The sequence below is a fragment of the Prunus mume genome, linkage group LG7 (genome assembly GCF_029339155.1).
Source record: "Prunus mume cultivar Tortuosa linkage group LG7, ASM2933915v1, whole genome shotgun sequence".
NCBI classification, from domain to species: domain Eukaryota; kingdom Viridiplantae; phylum Streptophyta; class Magnoliopsida; order Rosales; family Rosaceae; genus Prunus; species Prunus mume.
In genome coordinates this window covers 8246272-8269062 of record NC_142704.1, presented here as the reverse complement: position 1 = coordinate 8269062, position 22791 = coordinate 8246272, and the positions used below count along the sequence as shown (strand labels likewise).

At 34.9% G+C, this 22791-nt stretch overlaps 4 protein-coding genes across 8 annotated transcripts; 2 read left to right on the top strand and 2 right to left on the bottom strand.

The window, feature by feature from the left end:
• The first annotated feature begins 30 nt into the window (after positions 1-30).
• Positions 31-1286, top strand: LHCA4 (light-harvesting chlorophyll-protein complex I subunit A4). Its single transcript, XM_089055895.1, has 3 exons — positions 31-343; positions 478-893; positions 992-1286. Exons 1-3 carry the CDS (start codon positions 129-131, stop codon positions 1126-1128), a joined length of 768 nt encoding a protein of 255 aa, XP_088912021.1. The 5' UTR covers positions 31-128; the 3' UTR covers positions 1129-1286.
• A 63-nt stretch (positions 1287-1349) lies between these two features.
• Positions 1350-7302, bottom strand: AGL65 (AGAMOUS-like 65). 5 transcript variants are annotated; one of them, XM_089055891.1, is made up of 15 exons: positions 6982-7302; positions 6520-6758; positions 6273-6421; positions 5892-6133; positions 4450-4635; positions 4202-4261; positions 4082-4100; positions 3892-3956; positions 3768-3783; positions 3612-3673; positions 2987-3083; positions 2638-2685; positions 2413-2540; positions 1809-2229; positions 1350-1663 (listed from the first exon to the last, which is right to left on the bottom strand). In XM_089055891.1, exons 1-15 carry the CDS (start codon positions 7158-7160, stop codon positions 1643-1645), a joined length of 1932 nt encoding a protein of 643 aa, XP_088912017.1. In that variant the 5' UTR covers positions 7161-7302; the 3' UTR covers positions 1350-1642. The 5 variants fall into 5 exon arrangements, with proteins under 5 accessions (XP_088912017.1, XP_088912020.1, XP_016651355.1 ...); XM_089055892.1 differs by lacking the exon at positions 1350-1663 and having other exon boundaries at positions 1837-2032; positions 2133-2229; XM_089055894.1 differs by lacking the exons at positions 5892-6133; positions 6273-6421; positions 6520-6758; positions 6982-7302 and adding exons at positions 5379-5449; positions 5565-5583.
• A 10072-nt stretch (positions 7303-17374) lies between these two features.
• On the bottom strand, positions 17375-18874 carry LOC103338498 (Calcium-binding EF-hand family protein). Its single transcript, XM_008241708.3, has one exon. It carries the CDS (start codon positions 18685-18687, stop codon positions 18073-18075), a length of 615 nt encoding a protein of 204 aa, XP_008239930.2. The 5' UTR covers positions 18688-18874; the 3' UTR covers positions 17375-18072.
• A 610-nt stretch (positions 18875-19484) lies between these two features.
• Positions 19485-22362, top strand: LOC103338500 (HNH endonuclease). The gene is made up of 4 exons (XM_008241710.3): positions 19485-20222; positions 21466-21504; positions 21928-22012; positions 22112-22362. The coding sequence occupies exons 1-4, from the start codon at positions 19851-19853 to the stop codon at positions 22192-22194; spliced, it is 579 nt and encodes a 192-aa protein (XP_008239932.1). The 5' UTR covers positions 19485-19850; the 3' UTR covers positions 22195-22362.
• The last annotated feature ends 429 nt before the right edge of the window (positions 22363-22791 follow it).

Here is a 22791-nt window from a genome sequence, read left to right as displayed (position 1 = left end):
ATCAAATATACAAGAGCCATGGACTCATATTACACATTTACATTTCCATTTAGCACCATACCATCATCTAATAGTCTCCTCCTCCACCTGAAACTCCATTTTCTTGACCAAAATTCAGGTGGGAAAATATGGCAACAGTCACAACACAGGCCTCAGCGGCTGTTTTCAGGCCATGCATCAACTCGAAATCCAGGTTCCTTACTGGGTCTTCTTCTACTAAATTAAATAGGGAAGTGTCTCTCATTAGGCCCATGGCTTCTCCATCTGCTACTTCTTTTAAAGTTGAAGCCAAGAAGGGTGAGTGGTTGCCAGGCTTGGCCTCACCAGGCTACCTCACTGGCAGGTATGTTTAGAATTTCTCATTCACACTCATATAACATTGAATGTTTCATTTTGCTCTGCCTTGTGATACAAGTAGACTGAAAATTTGAGAAATATCATAGATTGGCTGAGATGTGTTTTCTTTTCTGTGGCCAGTCTTCCTGGTGACAATGGATTTGATCCTCTGGGACTTGCTGAGGACCCAGAGAACCTCAGATGGTATGTCCAAGCTGAGCTCGTGAATGGCAGATGGGCAATGTTGGGTGTTGTTGGGATGCTGTTGCCTGAAGTGTTCACAAGCATTGGGATCCTTAATGTTCCTAAATGGTATGATGCTGGCAAGGCTGAGTACTTTGCATCTTCATCTACCCTTTTCGTGATTGAGTTCATCTTGTTTCACTACGTCGAGATCAGACGGTGGCAAGACATCAAGAACCCAGGAAGTGTGAACCAAGACCCCATCTTCAAGCAATACAGCTTGCCTCCAAATGAGGTGGGTTACCCAGGTGGCATCTTCAACCCCCTCAACTTTGCACCCACTCTTGAGGCCAAGGAGAAGGAAATTGCCAATGGTATGTGTTCAAAAATTCACTTCAATTTTGCTTGAAAAGGCTTTGAAATGCTTATGTTTGAAATGGACTCTTATGTGTTGTTTGAAATGTGTGTGCAGGGAGACTGGCAATGTTGGCATTCCTAGGTTTTGTGGTTCAACACAATGTGACTGGAAAAGGACCATTTGACAACCTCTTGCAGCACCTCTCAGACCCATGGCACAACACCATTGTCCAAACACTAAGAGGCTACTAGATCTGTTAAAAGAGAAGTGGAAAAGCATGTTTCATTTATTTTGTAACAATGATTTAATGGTATTTGAGTGAGATGGTGAGCATCAATGTAGTAGACAAAGGTTTTACCAGTGTACAGGAACCATGGTGGCATTAATATTATCTTTCTCATTACATCTACACTAATTAATTAATTGCTGATATGAAATCTACTGTTGCAGTGGGCTGATATAAATCACAAAGTAGCTCAAGATATAATTTTGATTTCATTTTCTATCAGTAATAATTTACAATGTGGAATGCTCTGAATTCAGGAACCCAACCCAACCATGTTACAACTTTGTTGAGTTGAGAGAACCAAAACAGTTAATATACAGATGAACAATGATCCTATATGTCTTGTACAGTATATATACAGGTTCAATCTAAGCCCCAACTGGCTAAGGGACATCAATACCTCTCTTGGACAACTCTGACCGTTTCACATTGTCTGGTCGGTGTGTGATGCCTGTAAATCCTTTCATGATTTTTTTCAGCTACAATCCCACGTTTGGTTGCTACAAGAGAACAAAAGCAAACATAGAGCCACAAGGCATCAATGGAATGATGAAATACAAAGACCGTTATTCACTTCATTATATTTGACACCTGCTTCTAAGCTTCGGAAAACAGTGTGATTAAAATCAATCAAAGAATGGTCACCTGCTGGTAAGTATTCTCCTTGTACACAGCAATGCCGCTTGGCCCAGTTGAAGAAAGCCAAGCATGATGCTCATTGTCATACATCGATCTAGGCAGTTCAAAGTCGCTACTTACTTGATAACCCACCGGATTTGTAGGTAAGTTCATTTCCATCTCAGGCTTCAATGTCTTATCATCCACATTGGAACTACAATATGATGGATACACATATTGCTGGCCAGGTTCTGTACTTAAACAAGCATTTATGTCAAACTCATTCAAGCCACCACCTCCTTCCATATTAGGAATTTGTCCCATATTATCTAGTTGTACTGGATCACCAACCTCAGATTGTTTGCCAGTGCTAGTACTAGCGCCAGTGCCAAAGTAACTAGTATATTGTGAAACTGAGGCATTTGTAGAGCACTCCACATCTACATCTCTATAGAGAGAGCCAATAAGAAAACAAATTTTGTTCAGCTATAACAATGCTTTCAACAAATCTAATCATCTATATTGTATAAAGTAGAGGATCATAGCATAAGTAATCTATCAGAAAGAAAGTTCTCAGGCATTGGGCTCTTTTGGGGAAGCAATGGTAGATGCATAACAGCAGTAGACTAACCTATGTGGCAGATAGTTCGACTCATTGGGTAATATCATGTGTTGATTGTCATTATTGAGAAGCCAAGTTAAAGGTTGAGCTTCTGGCATACCACCCACTAATAAAGATGAAGGCATTCCATTTTGAAACTGCGATGCAAGAAAAGTCAATCTTCAGATTTTGTCCATGAGAGAGAGAGAGAGAGAGAGAGAGAGAGCATTCTTCATCAGCTAAAGCATTTAGTACCTGGCTTGAGCAATTTAGTGACGTTAGTTGATGTTTTCCCAAATTTTCCTAACAAGAGAAGTATCCAGTATATTAGTATCAATTCAATAGTCAATCACTAATGAGGATCTATTAAGGCGGATAAACAAAATAGCAGTGTCCATCCTCTGGCTTAACATTTTTAAGGTGGCTCGGGTGAGTCCGTGCACCTTAAACTAAACTCACCATGACACCAAAACCAACCAAACCCATATATTTGATGATATTATCACTGTTCATATTTCATCATCAATTTACAGTTATTTGGTAAACGAAACCATAAACTCTAGTTATTTTTTCTTCCGCAGTAACATGAAAAACAAAATGATACCTTGTGTAGACGCGTTCGGTTGATTGATTCCTTAAGCATGTCTTCCATCTGGCTTAGATGTTCCAGATTGTCAACCTTATCTGGGTTACACCAAAAGCTGAAAAAGTGACAAGAGCTTAAACTATCATATGAATGCTTTATAGCATACCTTACTGATCAATACATAGTTTCATATATAGATTGTGATTTTTCACTTGTAAATTTAAGTTGTTCTAGTGGCAACCTGAATAAGGAAACCAGGTCCAAACAAAAATGATATTACCAAGAACACACAAGACAATTCACCCATAGATTTTTTATACTTCATCTTGGTTGGTACTAAAAAACAGCCAGAATGAAAGTTTTAAATTTCTGATAGAAGCCGAGGCACAAAAAATTTCAAAACAAATGACACAACATATAACATGAAAGTCACAAATATGACCCAAATTGATTCCAAAATTCGTTAGTAAATCCCTAAACTCGCAAACAACTTGATCTCTTTCTTTCTTTGGTTAAATATCAACTTTATACCTTGAAATGGCCTTATATAGAATAGACACAATGGTATAATGCTAGTAAGATGACCACCAAGTCCAAAAAGAAAAAAGCAATACTTTAACAACCAAAAACTCCAAAGGTGCACCTCAGTCTCTTATGTATTTCTGTAAGTTGGGCTTGCAATACCCTTACTTGAGTAGTCAGATCCTGCCGATAGCAATTTGTCACAAAACATTAGTTGTCATGAATAATAATTGAAAAAAAAAAATTACAATTGGTAATGCTAGTAAAGGATACATACCTGAACTGTCTGAGTGCTGCAAGAAACAGAAGGGGAAAAAAAAACATTATAAAAGGGCCGCATCAAATATTCCCACAGATTTTACTAAAAGGAAATGACAAATCTGATGAACACAATCACATACCTTGAACTCATGAATTCTTGTACATTTACATCATGGTCTAACTTCTTAAAAGTTTTCTTCAGTGCCTATATCCTCAAAAAGAACACCAAAATGCAAGAGTGACAGCAGTTACATTTTGTTCAATACAACAAAAGCAAGAGAGAGGAAAAAAAAATGTTCCCATTTGAAATGCTATTATCGACAGTCTTACTTCAAGGCTCTCCAATTTCCTGTTCCAATCAAATGGAAATGCAGTTAGCTGTAATGCCCTCCAAATTCAATCAAGCTAGAAAATGAGAACGAAATTTTTTAATTGCAAGTACTTTACTACCTCTTTGCCCTCTCCTGTGGAGTTAATTGGGCAAACTTTGAAATAATCTCTTCGACATTACTGACAAAGTCAAAAAAACAAAGAAACTATATCAACATAAGATATGGAGAAACTCTCAACCCCACATTTCAGCCTGATTCTAGTTTTGTTATGTTGGGTTGTCCTCAAAGTCATGACAAAATGCCAATGTATCACTAAAACATCATCATCAAAACAAAGTATGACGGCAAACTTTCGGGTTACGATACCTGCGCTCCCCTTGGAGTAATGTAGGCCTTCCAGTCGGGGAAAACATGAGAAGGACAATATCTACATCACATAGTATTGATAACTCCTTTGCTTTCTTCAAGATTCCATTTCTCCTTTTCGAAAACGTAACCTGCCGGTTACCGCTGCTCTCCAATTTCTTTATCTTTAACTTCACCCTTCCCATCCTGCAATCCAATAAGCAAACCGTGCCAAAGCTTTATGAAACGCCAACTGTGAAAATTTCTCAATGGCATGAAAGAGCTTACTTTAGCAAAAACAAAAGAAGGAAAAAAACAGGTCTTGTTTCTTGTTTAAATGCGCCTTGACTCACTTTAGTTACACAAAAAAAACACTTCTCCAAATGAAGCCTTCATCCCACGCACCGGAACTTGACAAGCACATATTTAAAAGTTCAAAATTAAAAAATTTACCCCGATAATGAACAAAGAAGATTGATTGAAGCTGCCTACAAATACAGACTGGGAAATGAAAATAACCATCCAGTTTTGGTTGGCACTGATTAATGTCGGCCACCTTCTTTTTAATTTTTCTGCAGAAAAACAGAGCCTATTTATCATAAAAGCAGACAATCCTACGAATATGAACGAAGCCTTAAATCCCAGAAGGGAAATAATCACCTGAACGAAGAAAAACAAAATTCTACAACGCCCACTTAGGAAAACATGAAAAAGAATTGAACAACTTTTGAAAGTTGATATAAAATGAAAGAAAAACAAAATCTTTACAAACACCAGCAAAAGAGTAGGACTCAAATGAGAAATATCAACGAAGAAAGAAAACAAAATCTATATATTTATATGCATACGGGAAAACGGCAATTCAATAAGGCAAACAGGGGAACCAACCCAGAACGAGTAATAGCAAAGAAGGATGGAGGGAAAGAAATGGCTGTGCGATTGAAGCTTACAGATTTGCACACGACGGGTCAAGCTGTGATTTCGGTCGTTAAAATGAGCAGAACCAACCAGCAGAAAATTACTGCGCAGGAAGAGAAACAGAGTGTGTCAGACAGAGAGAGAGAGAGAGAGAGAGGAGTAATGAACGGTGCGCTTTGTGAGTTTGCAGTATTGGACAATGGGCATGAGGTTTTTACACCGAAGACAAAAGGAACAAAAAAAAATTCTTGGGCTGGGATTGTGAGGAGCTTCTCCACCAAGAAAGCCTACATGGCTTTATTTGCGGTTAACATGGTTTTTGGGGTGAGGAGGAGAGGGGTGTGGTGTGGGTGGTCGAGTCACAGAGGCAAAGGTGGCCTATTGCAAATTAACAATCAATATAGGAATTAGTCTTCCTTTCTCTTTGTAGAGGTTGGTTACTATAATCATGTTCAAATTGGACTTACATTTTATTGATTATCCAAAAAATTTATAACATTCATTGACAAAATTGGACTAACAAAAAAAATTATAACATTCATTACAATGACAATGATTGAGAGAGAGTGCTCTCAGCATGAGAGCCAAAAGCCGCTTCCTCCAATTCCTGCCTTGTCAACAGCCTAGTTGAGGGTACAAAGTTTGTGTTTGAGGTAGCTTCAAAGGCATCCAACTGCTCGGATCTCACGGAAAATTGGGTTCCAAGTGCATCCACAGTTTTGTCAAGAAAAACCGATCTCGGGATGTAGTCCTTGAGGCAGCATATGAATTCCAAATGGTCCCTTGCCTGCAAAGGAAATAGATAGCACAGGCATCAAACTATATGCCTTGATAACAAGTAATCCGCTAATAGACTATTGAAGCTGTGAAATTCACAGATTGAACCACATAAAACTTAAAAGAGTGCCCCGAAGTCAATAGCATACCAATCGATACTCAGGAATTCGTTTTGGAAGTCTGAGGTATGCCATGTTCCTAACCTCATAGTCCCATAGAAAGGAAGTGTGGTGGATCCACCGGGTTTTGGTAATAGATTGAGCATTCCCACCAAACTTGCGGTTACCAAATACATAATCTAAAATCAGATGGGACCAAGTATGCTGTTAGGGCATGCATCCGAGCACAACAGACACCATAGTAGAACATAATGTTACACAAGGTTCATTCAGGTACCATTTTCACGAAGTTGAAAATCACCACGCCCTTCAAACACTCTGCTGTATAAAAGGCTACTCCAGGACATTATAGGTCGAGGATATGGTTGCAGGCCAGCAACCGCATCCGCGTTGCATATGAAAGTAACAAAGACGGTGTTGTGATCGACAGTAACAGTACCACCTCCGGTAAACCTTCTAATGACAGGAATCTGATCTCGTAACACCAAATCAAGTTCAAGAAGCTCTGCAGGTTTTCTATGCAGAACATAAACGGAACCCTTTACAATCTCCAATGCAAAAAATAGATAAATAAATAGACAGAGCCACAACCAAGAGAATGGAAAAACCAGAATACTCTGTCAGTGCTACATACTCAACACATGCTACACAACAATTGAAAACTATCATATCATTCGGAAAATTACTCAATATTGACCAAGAAATACGTACAACCTATTAGCTTAGTCAGTCATCTTACCCTGAAATACCCATTACAATAGTAGGATCCTTTGTTCCATCATTCATAATGCACCAATTATCAGACGAGGTTCGAAGCAATTGCTCCTCTAAATGAAGCTGCTGCAGGATAGGAATTCCTTTTAATCTGATAAGGTTCATGAATGGAAGCCCAAAGTTCCTTGTTTGAGGAATAGTCATTGAAACCAGTGTTTTTAAAGGCAAGAGTTGCACGTTTAGCGCGGGGAAGGCGTAAGGAGGTGTTGCAAGGCGTGGCCAGGCGGAGCGAGCCGTGCCAGATCTGGACACTTCTGAACCTGAAGAAATTTTGCGAGTATGCAAATTGGCTGCGACTCTGCGAGGAAGACGACTCGCGTATTTTCTTTTTAGGTTTATTGTAATGAAACGACGTCGTTTCGATTGCAGTGTTTTAAAAAAAAAATTCTAAATGAAACGACGTCGTTTCACTTGGAGTGTTTTGATTAAAACAACTGCAAGTTTCTGTTTTTTTTTGTTTTCTTACCTTTATTGTAATAAACTTAAGGCAAAAAGAATTAATATCTTTATTGCCTTTTCTAAATCCAGCAGGCTGTAGCTTTATTTTACTTATCTTTTTTTTTTCTTCTAAATTAATATATTAACACATGGACTTATCTATATACTAGCCAATTGGTTTTATTTTATATTTTATATTTTATTTTCATGTGCCAATTGGTTTTTTTTTATTTTTTATTTTTAGAATTAATAAAAGATAACATGGGTAGTATGTTCCATAAAAGTATGACATATTATCTAATTTTGTTTTTAATTATATATATATATATATAAAACAAAAGGCAGAGAATGGTGAAACATTCAAAATACCAGAAAATGCCCTTAGTTAATTCAAACATTAAGAATTGAAATTATTAATTAAATGAGGATAATATAGTAAATTCATATTTTTATATTTAAAAAATAAAAATAAAAAATGAAATCAAATAATAACTACCCATGTTCTCTTTTTTAATACTAAATAATACTAATAATAATAAAAAAACCACGCATGTGCCAAGGAGCTAGTGTGTATATATATATTGTATAGTACAACACTAATTTTTTCCTCATGGGCATATCTCTTTGTCCACCCACTCCCAATAAAGACCTTTGCCTCTGTTCTTCTGAAGAATTTTCCATATCCAGGATTAGATCTAAAACCCATGGACCAAAAAACACAAAATTCCAGACAAAATGACTTACCCGATTATTCTCACAAGCCTCAAATCTTCTCATAGGATTGGAATTAGTCCAGGAAGTCCGTCTTTTAATAGCTCCCCCATAATTGCAAGGCTTCCATTTGTTACGGCTCCAACAACTCTGCAACATCTCCTTTTTCTCCTCTCCCTCTGTAATTTTGTTTTTTTGGCAGATGCCTTAATATTAATAGAAATGGCTAACATGGCATTAGGGTTCAAGTTTAGCGCCATAAATTTGAGATGTTGCTGATATGGACATGCCTATGTTGAATCCACCACTTGAAAAGACAAATATGCCTTTAAATTAAACGAAAAATTTGACAGAGATGACGGCAAGGACTGTTTCTGAAACATGATGCATAATTAAAGTATCACGGTAACAATTTAGCAATGTGTAGGATGAAAAGTAAAGTTGGAGCTTAGTCCAGGGACCATTGCTACAAGTTTGCCTAATAATAATAATAATAAAATAATGATGTTACACATTTGACAACATTGTTTTTCCCATGTGAGGTTGAGGTGAATTTAGAGTAGTGAGGGGCAAGATAGTAGGGCTGTGAGGTGTGAGGTTGTTGATGAGTTTTTTATTTTTATTTTTTCTACTAGGTGTGTATTTAAAGGTAGTTTGGGAAGAAAATGGGATTTTCTTTGAAATTTTGAAATTTTGAATTAGAAGTTGTGGTGAACTTAGAATAAGGGGTGAATAAAGAGAAGTGTGGGGTTTAAATAGAAAAACTTAAAATAAAAAAAAAATCCCTTTCTTAACTTGGTGATTGTATAAAACAATGTTAAGTTTAATGTTTGTGCTCAACTCCTTGTACTGAAATATGGTTTAGCAGTATAGAACAGCAGAGAGAGATGCAGACTTATTGTGTCATGTTAAGCAAACTTTTTGTGTTATGTTAACCCGATTTCTAAATACTCCGATTCCTCTTTATCCTGATTCTAGAATAGTAAACATGCCCTTATTGTTAAGCTATCTATCTTTTGATTGTGTTATGTTTATAGGCTTATAAATATTTTCTGAAAAGCTGCAGATGATAAAATTCTCAGAACGATGGCGAAATTAGTGTAAGAAGCTTGGTACTAAGCCCTTCAATTAGAAAGTACGTAGTTGTCTCTCATATTAACTGATTTATGATAACATATATCAGTTTGCTTTCTGAGCAAGTTGACCCTAATTTTATTTATGGGAGACTTATAAATAAACCCAAAATGGGTACAGTATTTATAAAGAAGGACAAAATTAAAGTGGTTGGACAATAATGCCCTTATTCATATCTAAATTTCCTAGGGAATCCTTCTGCTTCTGCTAGCCGGATGAAACCAAAATGTTTCTTCTTTTCATATGTTGCTTTGTACTGGCCGTATGGAGCCAAATAGTTTGGCGACTATTCTGCTGGATGGATTCTTCACGTGGTCTTCATGCATCCATCATGTTATCTATGTTGTGTAGCTCTTCTTCTCCTAAGCTATTCCAGTATGAGTTGTCATTATCTTCTGCTGTAATCTGTTCTGCTATCTGATTGTAGATTTCATCAAAAACTTTTGCTCCTGTAGTGCTGATCCTGTATTCATATATATCATCTGGTCTCCTGGATGTGGATTCTGAATACACCTTGATAAATTTGGACTGTACAGGAGGGTCAGACGATCATCATTAAATAAGTTGCTCGGCTATTATTGCTCCTCTGTATTGTTGAATGTCTCGCTTAGTAGGCATTCCTGTTTGTGCTGATTCTCCCGGACTAAGTAATTCATCAAAAGAAATAATAATCCTATGTTGTGCTAAATCTGGGTAAATGCTATCTTTAAACCACTCTGGGGGTATACTAGTGAAATCTAATTTTATATTTTTCCAGAGAGGCAGATAAAAACTTATAATTTCTTTAAATTTTTCGGGGAATGAATCTAAATGCTTACTACTTTCTAGATAACCAAATTTTGCTAAAAATGCTGGAGTAACTATGATTGTTTTTTGTTTATGCTCTAAATGCAATTCTCTATATTCAATCATGTTAATCCTTGCTAAGTAAATAGTGTAATGGGAACAGTTTTTGGTAATAATGGTGATGCCAGGATGTGGATTACTTTTTAAATTGAAAAGAAAAGATTGAATGTACAGTTGAAGAGATGTGTTTTGCTCATATTCTAATTCAATTATGTGACTCTTAACATCTACTGGTAAAAACTTATACCTTTCTCTAGCTAGAGTTTGAAGAAAATAGGGATTTTTAGATTTTTGCTCAAGAGAAAATTCACTATTATGCTCAAGTAAGTTGGGCTTATTAGCCTCTTTTTCTTGTAAATTATGCTCAATTACGGTGGGCTTATTAGCCTCTTCTTGTAGAATTTGACATCTTATATTAATAGTTCTAAAATGCCTAACTATTGTATCATATTCTCCTTTTTGCTCTGTATATTTTTCCTGCAAAAAAGAAAGGTGTTGTTTTGCTATTTTATAATCATAATTATATGCTAAAAACTCTTGCTCAAGTGCTCTAATAAGCTTTTCATGCCCTCTTCTCATGCTTTCAGTATTTGTTCTAATATTCCAAAAGTTATCTAAAAGAACTTTTTGTTTTTCTGCTAATGATGCTTGAGTACGATACTTTAAAGAAGGATTTCTAACTTCTTGTAATGATATTCCATTATAAAATAAGTATTTGCTACTGATCATGCTTGATTACTTATGCTTAATGGATTACCACCAGGTGATGGTATACCATTATTTTTGCTGCCAGATGAGGATGGTCCAAAATACTGCATACCTGTTTAATGAATAATACGAGATAAGATATCTGCTAATGCATTATCCATACCTTTAATATGCTCAAATATTGACCTAAATCCATTTCCTGTAATAGAATCAACAAAATTCACCCATCTTCGGGCTGCTTGTTTATTAGTATTAATTTTATTATAATGAGAAACAATATTTTGACAATCTGTTCTAATAGTAAATATTTCATTATGTAAAAATAATGAAAATGCTTCAAGAGAATTAATGACTCCTAAAATTTCTAAGTCAGTGGCTGGAAGTCTAGCCTGTATATCATTAAATTTTCCTGATGCATATCTACAAATTTTTTCTTCTGATTTTGTTTCTTCTTTATGTTTCTTTTGATATAAAATTCCTGCCCATCCTATTGATGATGCATCTGTTTCAACTATTTTGTAATGATTATCTAATGGTAATGCTAACGGTTTAAGTTGAGTTATATCTTGTTTTATGCTTTGAACTAACTTAATATCTTCACTATTAAAATATTTCTGTCCTGTTTTACTAGTTTTGCTATGTAAAGCTGCAATTTTCCTTCCTAAATCAGGGATAAAACTTCTAGCATAATTTAATAAACCTAAGAATGCTTGTAATTGCTTTTTATCCTCTAACTTATCTGGAAATTCTAACACTTTTTTAGCTATGTGCTCCTGTAATTGTATAGTTCCTGATTTAATATACATACCTAAGAATTCTATATCTTGTTTTTCAAGTTCTACTTTATTTCTACTTATAATAATACCATTATCAATAAATTCTTTCAAAATAATTTCTAAGTGTTTTCTATGTTCATTTTTATTTTTACTATGAACTAATATATCATCTACATATACACTACAAAATTTATCATACTTCTTAAATATTTGATCCATCTTTCTTTGAAAGATTGATGGTGCATTTTTTAATCCAAATGGCATTACAAGCCATTCAAAATGTCCTTCTGGACAGGTAAATGTTGTCCAATGGATTGATTCTTCTGCTAATCTAATTTGCCAAAATCCTGATTTACAATCAAACTTACTAAAATATTTACTTTCTTGAATTTTATTCATAAGCTCATCTTTATTTGGTAATTTATAACTATCTTCATAAGTATTATCATTTAATCTCCTATAATTATATACTATTCTAGCTTTACCTCTCTTAAGTTCTGAATGTTTTCTAACTACAAAGGCTGCTGATCTATGTCTAGATTTTGAAGGTCTAATTACTTTTAGGTTTAAAAGTTCTTTTATTTGTTGTTCAAATTCTTGCTTATCTAACAAGTTACAAGGCATATCTGCTGTTTTAATTGTTAAGTCTGGATTGATAATGTCTAATTTTGCTAATATCTTATTCTTATTCCAATGTAATTGGGGATCTTCTCCTATAATTCTAGTTTGTTCAGCTAATTGTAACAATTCTTCTAAATTTTTTGGTCTATCTATTTGCATAATTTCTAAAGGTTCTACGTTTCCTATAATTGGATACTCATGATCAAATATTATGTCATCATATTCTAGATTATTTTGTTCATCTATCTTTTCTTCTTCTAATTCTTCCATGTTATATTTAAAATTTTGTTCTTCTATGTTAATACTATTGTAAGACTCTAATATATTACTTTGATCAGTTGTGGTTATACCTTTCTTAAAAAATGTGATGTCTGGAGGTGTATATAAAAATCCTCCTTGTAAACTTTTTAAGAAATTTAATCCTAAGATAAAGGGATATGATCCTACTGGGGATATAAAGGTTAAGGGTAAATTAAATTGTTGTCTTTCTATCCTAATTGGTATATTATTAATACAATGTGTTAAATATACAGGTCTTGTATCAAACTGTATGATTCTTACTGGTCTAGCTAATTTTTGCCTATATTGTTCTGGCACTAATTCTTCTTTTATTACATTTTTTGTGCTTCCTGTATCTATCATAGCTGTTGTTTGAATTTTATTTTCTTTTGACAATTCTAACTCACAATTAATTGTTATTAATGAACTAGTCTTCTGTTTTTCTATACTAGGGCAATTATTCTTTTGATTATCTATCTCAACTGTATTTATTTCTATTAATCTATTATTGAAACAAGGTTTACAATAAACTATTGTCTTAGTGTAATATTTTTCTACCACTACTTTCTTACATTGATTACATTTTTGAGGCCATCCTAAATTAACATATTTAAATTCTTCATGCTCTGTTTGTTCTTCAAACATACACATATGTTCATCTAATTCACTATCGGAATTACTAGAGTAATCTAATTCTGAGTCTAAGGCATTAACACTATAAATACTTTCATTATCACTTAAATTATCATCTATATTATAGATTGATTCTAAGTCCTTATCATCTTCTAATTGAAATTGCTCAATTAATTGTAATTTTTCTCTAGGTTGTTTTCCTAATTTAGGACACTTAGGTCTAATATGTCCTACTTCACCACAAAGATAACATTTACATGTACTTTTATTAGGTACTTTGTACTTTCTAATCCATGGTTTATTTGTTCTTTTCCTAAATTGCTTAGGGATATATTTTCTTCTTCTAAAAGTTTTGGAAGGTTGTATTCTAAAATTTTTATTTTGTTGTTTATAAGGTTTATATTTTCTATAGCTTTTTCTATATGGCTTCTTCTGCCTAAATTTCCTATGACATCCATATTGTTTTGGTAAATCTATATTTTTACAACTCATGTAAAACTGTTTTCTAATTTGTCTTTTTGCTTTTATCTGACTACATTCTGATCGTAATATGTCATATACATGTTGTATTCTTGCACCTATGGATACATCTAATTTCCTAGGGTGCTTTTGCCATTCATTCCAAATTCTTTCTCCTATTGGTCCTTTAATTTTTGTCATATAAGTATCTAATAGATTAAGGTCATCAATTCTACCTGTTCTACCTAAATACTTGAAAAAGTCTGAAGTATATTCACTAATATATTGTAAATCACAAATTTGTAATTGTTCTAAATTTCTTATAGCTCTAATTTGTTCTTGTTCATTTCTACCATCTAATCTATTATGGTCTAGAAATTCATATTTAATTAATTTAACAAAAGCATCTATATTAAACATTTCTTTTGCTGCTTGATGTTCTATTGGATTTTTAGTTTTCCATGCTTGAAAATAATCAAAAACCATTCCATCTAAAGTATGCTCAAAGTAATCTAACATATCTTTATTATTACTAAAATCTAACATTAATGCTGCATGTACACATCCTTTTTCCCATCTTTTTATAGTTTTTTCCCAATCCTGTGGGTCTACATGATCTAAATTTAATATATTTTCTGCTAAACTAATTTGTTCAATTCCTTTATAAGGGATTCTATTTTTTCTTATTCCAAATGCTTCTTGTTGAAAAGCATTTCTACCTGTTTCTTCATTATTTTCTCTATATGGTTCATTAGTTTGCCTAAGATTTTGCTGATCTGTCCTACTTGCAGGGGTTACAGATGGTCCGGATGAACTATATTGGTCTTCTACTGGCATGCATTCTACTTCAATTAACATATTTTGATATTCTTTTTCTCCTAAAATATGTTCTAATCCTATATTTAAAATTAAATCTTTCATTTCTTTATCTGATAATCTATGTAATCCTAACTCATAAGTTTTATATTTTGCTATATATTCTTCTTCATCTAAATTATCTATGTCATCGATGAGTTTATCAACTATATTATCAAAATTATGTTCTATCATATTTATTTCTAAGTTATCAAATGCCATATGTATCTCTTCATCTAATTCACTTTCTAAGTCTTCTATATCATTTATTTGTTTATAATTAGTAAATCTTACTACTGCTTCACCTATATGATTTTCAAAAATTTGTGCCTTATCAGGTTGTTTATTTTTTGCTACTTGTAAATTAGGTAAAATCCATTCTGTTCCTTCTAAAAAACTATTATCTACTGGTTTTGCCTCTATCATATTAACGTGTTTACTACCAAAAGTTTGTACTAAATTTTGGAATTCTACATTAAATTTGTAATTATAAGTATCTGAAATTTTTCCTACATACATAAGACTAATACTTAAATTTTTGTACTCTCCTTTCATATTATAATTTTTTGTCCTTATGCTAATTTTAATGTGTTTACTAAATTCTCTAATATTCATGACATAATTAGGAATACATCCTATGACTACTAAGTTTGTACTAAGATCTACTTCTGCTGTAGCTATGGCTGCCTGCTGATGGTTATCCCATCTGTCATCATATATGTATACTAGTGCTTTGGTTCCTACTTGTGCTCTAGTGAGTCCAGCTATTCCTATCATAATTGTTCCTATATGGATTTGTTGATAGTGTGATTTTTTAAGGTGTTCTATTGCTGTGTTACTAAGTAAATTAAGAGTTACTTCTTTATCTATACAACTTACTTCATGTTGACTGATACTACTTACAATACGATGCCTATTTTCAAATCTTCCTAATTGATATAAATTATATTTATTTTTCTGTGATTTTTCAAAGCCTTTTCTAAGAAATTCTTGAGCTTCTTGTTCACTAGGGTATATATCTTCTGTTCTAACTATTTCTTTTCCTTTTCTTCTAAAGAGTTCCATTTACTATTATCAAATGGATTTATTCTACTTTTTCTTCTATGAGGATTATTTCCTAAGGTTAAGTTTTCTAATTTATCAACTAAGTCTTTGGGTAGTGTAGAAGTGGTATTGTGTACTACTTGATTAATTTCTGTTATTTGTTCTTCTAATTGATCTACTTTTTCGACTAAATTTAAAATTAATTGGATAAGTAAATTATTTTGTCTAATAGGGATATTACTACTTGCTACAGATGTTGTAAATTCTGTGAGACCTACTGGTTCCTTATCTAGTTGACCAACTTCTTCTAATGCCTTTATATATTTATTATTAATTTTAGAAAATGTCATCAAACTAAAAGTCTATCTATTTTACTATGTAACTTTTCTACTTGTTCAGTTAATGTTTTTTGTACTAACTGTATTTTTTGCACTTCTAATTTTAACTGCTCAATGATTTCTAATGACTGGAGTTCTATTTGTTTTGGCTTACTATCTATAAGATCTATGAGTTCTTTTATTTCTTTCTTACTAGGGAATCTTTGGATATTCCTATTATTATCTTCTAATTGGGATGTTATATAGTCTAAGTTTTGTCTAATTGTTTTTAAGGAATTTTTCTGAAAATATTCTAGTAACTGTTGAATTATTCTATTATTTTGTTATGTTCAAATTTTACACTTTCTGCTTGACTAATCAAAAGGTCAATAATACTATTTTCTAAGGGATTACTACTACTATGTAAAAGATGTTTATGTTCTTTTTGTGGAAAATAACAAACTAATGTATTATTATCTAGAGTTAATTTTTTCTTTTGTTGTTCACTGATTTCTAAATTGAGGTATTCTATCATAAAATTTATCTAAGTCTACCTTTTTCTTTTAAGATGCCTAAATGCTCCTGAAAAGCTTCTATTGATTCTTTACAGACTTCTAAATGATATTGATTTCTTGTTATGCTATTCTGGACTTCTAACTTTCTTCTAGGATAATTATTTACTTCTGGTGATCTTATTAATTCTTCTAAATTCCTAATTTCTTTTTGGAATTCTACTTTCCATTTCTTTAATTCTTGCAACCTTTCTTTTATTCTAATAGGTGTCCACCAAGGGCCAAACATGCAAACAGTTTATTGTTTTTAACTAGTGATTCTGGTAATTAACAAAATTTTAACAGGTTATAAAACGTTAGTTTTTATTAATTGTGTTGATTGACTTCTGTCCTCAAGGTACTTTACTGGTATAACTATATTATTAAGGTGCTAAACTAAAGCTCTGATACCATTTTTGAACAAGGGTCTCGGTCAAGGTTTTCTAAAGGCCAAAATAACAACCAGACACCATGCCTAGAACATGGAACTAGAATATGGAACTGCAAAGACGCCAACTTAAGGGCTATGGAGCAGAACCCAGAGGTCCTCTGAACTCAGAGGTTCCCTGACAGACATCCAATTATTGTTATGGCAAATATCAAACATGACCAAGTGCTCAAACACAGTATTGATCGTCAGTTTAGCAAGATAATAACATAATTATAAACAGCGTTTCCCTATTTTGGACAAGAAGTCTACTAAGAAAACCAAAAATAAAAGAGAAGAATGACTTACTTAATTGCTTATGTTGCTTTGGAACTACTGTTATCACCGGGTATAAATAGTGGTCGGAGATATTGTGATGATAGGCAGTATTAAGTGGTAGGAGTATGTAAGTACAATGAATGAAAAGAGAAAGTATATGAACAAAGGAGTTTTATTGATTGAAGGAGGAAATCTGAGATTTTTCTTTTCTGGTGTTACTGTACTTCGTTCTTGAGTTACAAACTATATACACAAATTACACCGACCTCTACCATGGCTAAGGATGGCTAAGGATGAAAAGAAAAGAAGAAGCTAAGGATGAGAAGAAGAGTTCTTCTCTTTCTGAAACTTTTTATCTCTTATTCTCTGAAGTTTCATATGAACTTCACATGCACACACTATACAAGCCAAAGAATTCACATGACGATTGTACAAGCAAACAAAGTTTAAAATTATGGACTGCTACACTGTTGCTGCTGCTGCTGGTACTGTTACTGCTGCTGCTGAAAAAGGACAAGGACTTCACATGTTGCTGTCGTCTTTTGTGGAGAAGAGAGACCTAGGGCTTGCATGTCTTTGTTATTCAAGATAAAGGGCTTTCGTGCCATTTTGAAAATGTTTTGGGTTTTTTTGAAAGCTGCTTGTTTCTTTTGGGTTTTTCTCTAAATTTCGATTTATTTATTTTGTTGTAAACTTATTGACATTTGATGGCTTTATCTTTCTTGGTCAACGCTTTCGAAACTTCTTAACAGTTGCAACTTAAAGCCCTGCCCTTTATCTTTTGGAAAGATATACTTGTTTCCAATTTCACCAGTTTTCAAATGTTTGCAGGGTCGTGACAGAAGTAGTCTAGTTGATTTCGAAACATTGAAAGCAGAAGGGGAAAGAAAAAAGGAAGAAAGAAAGAAAGAAAGAAAGGGTGGTAATATAATAGAAGAGATATTTCTCTGGTCTATAGTTGAGGATTTTATGCTGTGCTCAGCAGAAGCTGTTCTCCATGAGTTGAACAAATTCATTGAAATCTATTCGTCCATCTCCGTCACGATCGAAGGCTTTGATCATTCTTTTGCATTCCACTTCTGAAGCTCCAACAAAACCCAACGCACAGAGAACCTTGTTTATCTCCCCTGCATCAATGAACCCGTCCTTATTCTCATCAAACACATGAAAAGCTTCTTTTACTTCCTCCAGGCTTGGTTCCTCCTCCAACAAGTCAGCAATCTCCTTTGACCCAAGTCTCCCCTCAACTACTTCTCCACCATCTCCATCAAGTAATGTTCCCAGTTTCTCCATTATCCGTCCAAGTTCTCCTGTAGACAGCTGTTTCTTGTCATCTACAACGCTTCCATTTTCATGAAGGCAATTAACTTCTTGTTTCCTGGCAATGCAACTTCTTTTTTGGATTGTCTTGCACTTGAAGCTCTCCGACCAAACAATAATTTGCAACACATCACAAAGGAAGCATATAAACAAGGGCACATACCAGAAACTGGAGGGCATGTGTAGGATAAGGAGCAAGTTAAGAATGATAAGGAGTAAGAGTACAACTGAAATGGCTTGGTAACCAAATGCTTCACTCACTGTTTTCTCCATCTTTGGTGCGAAAAAAAAAACACACAAAAACAAAGTAGCTAGAGAGCAGAGAGAGTTCGACCAAAAAACAAGAGAGCAGAGAGAGTGCTTAATATTGTTTAATTAGGAGGTTAAGAGTCTTGAGATTTGTGAGTGGAAACCACACTTCGGTTTATAATATATAGAAGTAGCAGCTATGAGAGTTCCTGCCAAGTCATTGTGTAAAAGATGAGGAAAATTCAATCCAATGCCATCCTTGTTTCCATCAAAAGAGTTGGTGACTTACTTCGTCCGCTTTGTTAATTTATTCAGCATCACCGTCGTCATCACATGGAAATTTCCAGGTCATGTGTCTCATATGTATATAGAAAGCGAGAGTCAAATTGCAGCGAAGTTTCAGTGTGAAAGCAAAACTATTCATTAATCTCCAAGTCTTCTGCCCAGGGAAGACTCCAGAAAACAAGCGAAAGGCATATTTTATAGGGAATTCGTGCCTCTCACGTGTTACTAATTTCTTCACATTTTATTACCCTTCCTTAGTATCCATGTGTATCACAATCGTCTGTGTTCCTAGTCAAAATCAAAATCATATCTTTCTGCACAAACTATCCAACACAACACAGATGGTCTGGAAATCACAACAACCATTCACGACTCTCACATGAAAGCTATAAAAAGTACTTCAGGACAGATCAAAGCAATAAACTTAATAACACTTGAAAGATTGAAACTTGAAACTTGGTAACACTTCAGAGTAGATGACTAATTTCTTGGTCAAAAAGATTGTTTTTGTTTCCATTGGATTTCTCTGCCACCAACCAAAAAGAGAGCTGTTAAGACTGAAAAAAGTATGGATGTTTAAGCATGAAATTGAATCCCAACCATGCCCCAGAAAACCATAGCACATTTGGAGGGATCAAGAGAGAATTATAGAGCGAAAGATTGCTACTTTAGAAAAAGACAGGCGCTTACAAGAGACATGGCGTGTGACGTTTGCACTTGCAGCAGGGGAGAAGGGGTTGCTTGCTTCTATTCTCGGGGATTGAGGGTACTATTGCCTTTTCACTATATTTTCTTATCCTTTCTACATCCAACGATCCAAAATTCGTCTCCAGAACCAGATATCCATTCTACCATTCGATTGGCCGAGCGAGAGAGAGCGTGTGATGAGCTGAAGAGAAAAGATGAGACCAAGCAAAGAACCAAAGAGGCGGAGCCGTCCTTCGTCTCCGCTCAGGGACCGAACAACAGCGCCCTCCTCCGGCTTCGAACGAAGCACCTCGCCCCAGTCTCGCGCCTCCCGGCTCACATCGCCGGTCTCTCTTCTCAAGCGGGACTTGGAAGAGCTTCAAGAGCTCGCGACTTCTTCTAACACCAACCCACGAATCTTTCCGTACAATGTGAAGCAGCAATGCTGGGAAAAGGCCGAGAAGATCAGAGGTCGAGACCCAGACCGGTGGCGTCGAGACTCTCTTGGAAACACCGTGTTCCGGAAGCTCGTCGGTTGCCCAGGTTGCCTCTGTCATGATTATGATCACATCGTGCCTTACTCTAAGGTAATTCCTCGTTCTCTCTCAAATTCACCATTTTTATGATTTTTTGTGCGTTTCTGTTTGTTGGCCTTGATTCTTTGATTTGTGCTTGGAGTTTTGTGAAGTTGGTTCATAATGGTTTTGGCTATTAAGGCTCCGTTTAGGATGCATTTGATATATATCTTTCCTTTTTTGTTTGGTGACTTTCCCATGGAATCGGATTATTTCTGTTGGTAGCATTCTGAATAAAAAGAGATGCACTTTTGGAAATGCTTGTGTTGTTGAATTCCATCCATCTAGTAATACTTAAAAGCTGAGTTCTTTTTTCGCTATGTAGTATTGTTTATAATGTTAGTTGCCATCATCAAGCATGGTTATGTGAAACCAGTAGTGGTTTGTGGACTTTATGGCTGATTTATTGGTTGGAAATTCAGGGATTTGCTTCAAATAGCCTAAATATGAACTTGCATACAACATAAACACATTTTTACTGGAGGTGAGAGACATTAGGATAAGATTAGGTAAAGAACTCAGCTTAACTATGGTGCAAAAGGCATAGAAGGTAAACTAGAGTCTTGTTATAGCAGTTAATTGGTCGGGACTACAATGAGGTGGCAAATGCCATATTTGATTGTGACCATAGACCTAGAGAATGGAAGCTTGGAGATGGCATGCAATAGTGTTGTGGGATTTTTTTTAATTTAAACCAGATTCTGATAGAATATGGTTAATCATGGTGATACAGATATAGGTAAAGGACTGTCTAGGCCTTCCAGCAACCGTGAGGTACAATACCTTTTGTCTGAGGATGTATACTTGACTGTAATACAGGTTTGATGATCCTGTGAATTGTTTACCAATTTGGCACATGTTAGGCTCAGGTAAATCCAAATGACTGGATTGATAGGGCACTGGAAACATAAGCCTGGATATAATATGCACTGGCCAAGGCATCAGTTTCCAAAGAGGAGAGCTACTTAGCATGACTTAGCATGTTTTAGGAAGAAGCTCATTCTGCTAGGCATGTTGTGGCAGATATGTGACAAAGTTTAACCAACTTGAACGTGTTTTGTCATGCCTATTGTGCTGATTTTGCTTGGAGAGGAACAGTAAACCAAAAAGGAGTTCAGGAAGTGGGCTTATGTGTCATCCCAATCCAATATAATGATCTTGACTGCTGAACATTTATTTCTTTATTTTGTTTCCCCCAGGCCCAGGCCCCTGTATTGTTTTTGGAGGCTTGATTGTTTTATCTTTCACATTTCAGGGAGGACAAAGTACGCTTGATAACTGTCAAGTTTTACAGGTATGAACTTCATTCCTCTTCATGACCTTGGATTATTACATGAATGTTGTATCTTATTTTTGGTTATAATCTCCAGCCAGATAAACCAAACCACCAGTATATGTAAGCATGCAGTGCATTCGTATGCCATATATGTAAGCATGCAGTGCATTCGTATGCCATATATCATGGCCTTTAAAGGCTGCCAAAATGCATATGGCTCCACTTAATTCTCAGCTAAGGCTGCTCATCTTCATGTCATTTCCTTTTGATGAAGCACGTACTCTTCATTTGCAGCCAAATCATTATTGAAACTGAAGTTCACCTTGCCTGTCTAGTTTCTGTATGCTGACCTAAAGAATATAGTCCCGCTGTTTGCTTATAATTGTAGAAGATACATCTTACTTTTCTTCATAAAAGAATATTTTCTCTCACATACTGTAGGCGACGGTCAATCGATCAAAAGGAAACCGGACTGAGTTTTCTAGAGCTGAGCTCATTCAGAAAAGTTCCTACTGTCGGGTTTCAGGTAATCCCAAGAAACCGCAATACATGTGGAAATCCTTGCAGGAATGAATTCAACTAATTTAGTAGCAAATTAGTGACGGCGTATTCCTTTGAAATGCAGGTCGTGACATGGATCTTATTGAACTGTCAGCCTATGGCAATGTTCGTCATGCACCAAATTCAGGGGGATGCAGAATCCAATAACAATTTAAGGTGTTGTGTAACTTGCTCTACAATTGATTCTAACATAGAGTGGAAAACTAGCATGGCTAAGTTTTGCCCTCATGGGATGTAAAACATTTGTATCAAAGCTTACAGACTGTCATATGTTACCTCTGAATATATGAGAAATTTGGATGGATATTTTCTTCATTCTTCCCTTGGCTATTTTGCGTTGCATGTTGCTATTTTCCATGTACTTATCTTTTCTTCCTTGCCAAACAGGACACACACAACCCTCAATATAAGGGGAAATACTCTCATGAAACACGGATAACATTGTTTTACTATTCTTGACTAATAACGCAATGATACGTATGATAATTTTTTCACGTGTCATTGTATTATTTATCGAGAATAACAAAATAGTGATACCCTCATTACAAGTAAGTTTTTCTGCAGCGTAAGGCGTCAGCCCTTGACCTGGATCTAATTAATTAAACTAGTCTAGTTTCCAACTGCATGCGTATGTTTGTGTCACATTCCAACAAATTATGGGACAAGACAAGACTCTTATCTATGGCATGCCAACCTTTACCGTTCAACATTTTAACCTTAGTAGGAATCTCAAGTACAAGCCCG

Coding starts and splice junctions, on each gene's coding strand:
- LOC103338498 (XM_008241708.3), bottom strand. CDS start 18,687: ATGGAGAAAACAGTGAGTGAAGCATTTGGTTACCAAGCCATTTCAGTT.
- AGL65 (XM_089055891.1), bottom strand. CDS start 7,160: ATGACTATTCCTCAAACAAGGAACTTTGGGCTTCCATTCATGAACCTT. Junction 3,084..3,611: donor GAAATACATAAGAGACTGAG/GTGCACCTTTGG, acceptor TCACTTTTTCAG/CTTTTGGTGTAACCCAGATA. Junction 1,664..1,808: donor AGGAGAATACTTACCAGCAG/GTGACCATTCTT, acceptor GTTCTCTTGTAG/CAACCAAACGTGGGATTGTA.
- LHCA4 (XM_089055895.1), top strand. CDS start 129: ATGGCAACAGTCACAACACAGGCCTCAGCGGCTGTTTTCAGGCCATGC. Junction 344..477: donor CCAGGCTACCTCACTGGCAG/GTATGTTTAGAA, acceptor TTCTGTGGCCAG/TCTTCCTGGTGACAATGGAT. Junction 894..991: donor GGAGAAGGAAATTGCCAATG/GTATGTGTTCAA, acceptor ATGTGTGTGCAG/GGAGACTGGCAATGTTGGCA.
- LOC103338500 (XM_008241710.3), top strand. CDS start 19,851: ATGAGACCAAGCAAAGAACCAAAGAGGCGGAGCCGTCCTTCGTCTCCG. Junction 21,505..21,927: donor ATAACTGTCAAGTTTTACAG/GTATGAACTTCA, acceptor CACATACTGTAG/GCGACGGTCAATCGATCAAA. Junction 22,013..22,111: donor TTCCTACTGTCGGGTTTCAG/GTAATCCCAAGA, acceptor TTTGAAATGCAG/GTCGTGACATGGATCTTATT.